The sequence below is a fragment of the Cervus elaphus genome, chromosome 29 (assembly GCF_910594005.1).
Source record: "Cervus elaphus chromosome 29, mCerEla1.1, whole genome shotgun sequence".
Taxonomy (NCBI): Eukaryota; Metazoa; Chordata; class Mammalia; order Artiodactyla; family Cervidae; genus Cervus; species Cervus elaphus.
Window position 1 is genome coordinate 22,656,176 of NC_057843.1, and position 3,981 is coordinate 22,660,156.

Sequence of the window (3,981 nt, forward strand, 5' to 3'; positions counted from 1 at the left end):
AGACAATTATTTAGGGTGATTGATCTTGGAGTAAGTTATTTCAAAGCTATAGTGACAGGGACATTGTTTGTATTGTATGCAGAAAATGTTTTAAGCTACTAAATTTTATGATAACTTGCAATGCAGCAATATTTACCATAACATGCTCTATGCTCGGAGTCAACTAATACAGGGAGCACAAACAAATTATAATAATTCCTTCAGCAATTTCACTTGGAGTACCAGGGCAAGTTGCTTCCTTTCCTCTCCCTGCAGTCAGAAGGGGAAATGGCAGAGGCTGTGGCCTCAAAATAAAGCCGCAGGACTCCTATCTTTTTATTATATTATTATTATTGTTTGTTTATTTTTGGCTGTGCTGGGCTTCTTTGCCACACTCAGGCTTTCTATAGTTTGCATAAGTCAGGGCTACTCTCTAGGGGTGGTGCACGGGCTTCTCATTGCAGTGGCTTCTCCTGTTACAGAGTATGGGCCCTAGAACTCAGGAGTTATGGGCTCAGGAGTTGTGGCTCTAGGGATTAGTTTCCCTGCACCATGTGGAATCTTCCCAGATGAGGGATCGAACCTGTGTCCCTTGCATTGGAAAGTGGATTCTTAGCCACTAGACGAACAGGGAAGTGCCGATGTCATTCTTTTTTTAAAAGAAAAATGTTAATTTATTTGGCTGTGCCGGGTGTTAGCTGCAGCATGTGGGATCTAGTTTCCTGACTAGGGATCAAACCTGGGCCCTCTGCACTGGGAGCCTGGAGTCTTACTAGACCACCAGGGAAATCCTCTATGTCATTCTTAACCCTGTATTCAATAAAAAGAGAAAGTGGTGCACTGCTATTCTCTATGTATAAGGATATACATGGAGTATAAAAATAGATACACAGTATATCTGTGATATCAAAACTTTATGGTGTGGGCAAATTAGAAAAAATATCTCAAAAGACTCTGTGGATGGGGGGAAAGGGAGGCAATAATGAAAAAAAATTAACTGTTGAGAAATGCTGTCAGAACACATTTGGAGACTGCAAAATGAAAATCAAAAGCAAAAGTAGAAAGTAAGAGGGAACTTTCAGAAAATGGAAACCATGGGCTCCTATTTAAGACACAGGCCTGAAGGAAGGTCTTCAGAGAACCTAGAGAGCAGGTTCACAGAGTCACCCACCTCCCCAGGCCAGCAGCATCCGCAAGGTCCCCGATGGCCCCAGCCTGGTCCTTACTCCTGGCCCTGCTGCTGCTCAGCTGCAACGCCATCTGCTCTCTGGGCTGCCACCTGCCTCACACCCACAGCCTGGCCAACAGGAGGGTCCTGACGCTCCTGCGACAACTGAGGAGGGTCTCCCCTTCCTCCTGCCTGCAGGACAGAAATGACTTCGCCTTCCCCCAGGAGGCGCTGGGTGGCAGCCAGCTGCAGAGGGCTCAAGCCATCTCTGTGCTCCACGAGGTGACCCAGCACACCTTCCAGCTCTTCAGCACTGAGGGCTCGGCCGCTGCGTGGGACCAGAGCCTCCTGGACAAGCTCCGCACTGCACTGGATCAGCAGCTCACTGCCCTGCAAGCCTGTCTGAGGCAGGAGCAGGGGCTGCAAGGGGCTCCCCTGCTCAAGGGGGACTCCAGCCTGGCTCTGAGGAAATACTTCCACAGAGTCACTCTCTATCTGCAAGAGAAGGGACACAGCCCTTGTGCCTGGGAGGTTGTCAGAGCAGAAGTCATGAGAGCCTTCTCTTCCTCAACAAACTTGCAGGAGAGATTCCGGAGGAAGGACTGACAGACACCTGGTTCAACACGGAAATGATTCTCACAGACCAACAAGACCACATGCTTCCTTCGCGGCCACGGGGAGGACTCTCATTTCTGCTGTCATTGAGCCCTGAATTGAATCCATCTGTCACATGATTTCAGGGATATTAAGTAACATCATGCTCTACTCTATAGGCAGTAGTCCTTCACAGATGCCCTAGCTGATGTATCCATTTATTTATCTACTTGGACATTTATTTATTTATTTATTTATAAAGATTTAAATTATTTTTGTGCATATATTATGTGCATGCATATGTTGTCATTAAGAGAAAAATATATATACTCTGTATGCAATTTATTATTTTTCTTCACTCATTAAATTCTTCCTATAAAAACTTCCTTTACTTGCATTTTCTTTAAAAAAAACAACCACCAAGCCTGAATGTGCAACTTGATTAAAGAATGCATTTTACAATTCCTGGACCCCTTTTTACAACTTGCATGTTAGAAGTAAAAATACACTTCCTTTAGCCAGGGTGTTTGTTGCCTTCAGGACATAGAGGTGAACATACCTAATCCAATCCTTTTTGTAATTCTGATTTTTTTTTAAGGAAAATAACCTAGAAACAATAATCAGTTAATTCATAATAATCTGTTAATTATTTTTAAAACAGTATTAATTAGTTAAAGAAAATATCAGTTAGGTTGAATGCAAAAACAAAAGGGAGAAAAATGGAATTCTCTCAGTAGAAGGTGGATCAAACTATGTGAGGACATAAAAATAAAAGTTAACTACTAGACTAGCGGGCTTCCCCCACGGCTCCACAGTAAAAACTCTGCCTGCAATGCAGGAGCCGCAGGAGGCATGGGTTCAATCCCTTGGTCTGGAAGATCCCTGGAGAAGGAAATGGCAACCCACGACAGCAGTCTTGCCTGGGGAATTTCATGGACAGAGGAGCCTGGTGGGTGACAGCCACAGGGGCTCAAAGAGTCAGACATGACTGATGAGAGTTAGCACAGCACAGCACTAGACAAAGGGACATTTCAGTGCACATGTCCGTTGGATTTGGAGATGGCAATTGACAAGCAAATTGATGGAGTGTAAAGCATGGAACAGAAGAAGTGATCAAATGGAAGGAGAGTACAGAATGAGAAAAGGACTTAAAATTGAGTTCCAGGACCTTAACCTTAAACAGGAGGAAATGTCACAAAGGAAGCAGAGATAGAGTAGCCGTAAGTTAACAGGACAAGAGAGAATGGTGAGAAGACAGATGCAAAGGCTGCAACCACTTAAGAGGCAATGCATTCATGAACATGTAGATGGAAAGTGCCTCCTACTTGGGAAAAGAGATGACATTGACCCTTTGGTGAGAGCTTCATCGGTAGAATTAATCAGCAGAAACGATAGTGGATAAGATGAAAGGATGAAGAAGAGAAGGTAATGATAATATATAGAACATGGGTTTCAGATATTTGCTGTCTGAACTGGAGGAGATAATAGAGTGGGACCTAAAGTAGAAGGTGGATTTTTTTCTTTTTCTTTTTTTTGCTCTGCAGTGTTTTCCCTTTTTGAAATACTTTGCTTATGAAGGGATTTCATGGATTTGATATATAGACAACTCATATCAGTGTTTGAGATTGGATTTACTTTAAATCATGAGATTCAGTCACATACAATGGTAATGTATCATTATTTTGATTAACTGGATGTTGAAAGTCTCTGATGTTGGGAAAGATTGAAGGTGGGAGGAGAAGGGGAAGACAGAGGATGAGATGGTTGGATGGCATCACTGACTTGATGGACATGAGTTTGAGTAGGCTCTGGGAGTTGGTGATGGACAGGGAAGCCTGGCATCCTGCAGTCCATGGGGTCACAAAGAGTCGGACATGACTGAGCGACTGAACTGAATTGAACTGAATGTCAGGAGGCTGCTCCATGGTTGAAAGCATTCACTACATGGGAAATAGATGGAACTGACCTTAGTGAGAGCTGATGTGGTGGAATCAATCAGCAGGAACCATACTGGAGTAGGAGGAAGATTAATAACAAAGTCCCATGGATATTTACTCACCTGGGGATTCACATCACTTCTTTTACTCTCATCAAAGTAAGATTTGCATTAGTTTTTGTTCTGCCTCAATGCATCCGATACAATGATGGCTTTCCAAGAAAGCTGAATGGAGAAGGAAATCAATGATGTGTTGAACATTATGGAAAATTGTGGTACAGACCCTTTATGTTCCCATTTTTAC

General features: G+C 43.3%; 1 protein-coding gene across 1 annotated transcript; it reads left to right on the forward strand.

Moving 5' to 3' along the window:
- The first annotated feature begins 1,120 nt into the window (after positions 1-1,120).
- On the forward strand, positions 1,121-1,753 carry LOC122686051 (interferon alpha-1). Its single transcript, XM_043891142.1, has one exon. It carries the CDS (start codon positions 1,184-1,186, stop codon positions 1,751-1,753), a length of 570 nt encoding a protein of 189 aa, XP_043747077.1. The 5' UTR covers positions 1,121-1,183.
- The last annotated feature ends 2,228 nt before the right edge of the window (positions 1,754-3,981 follow it).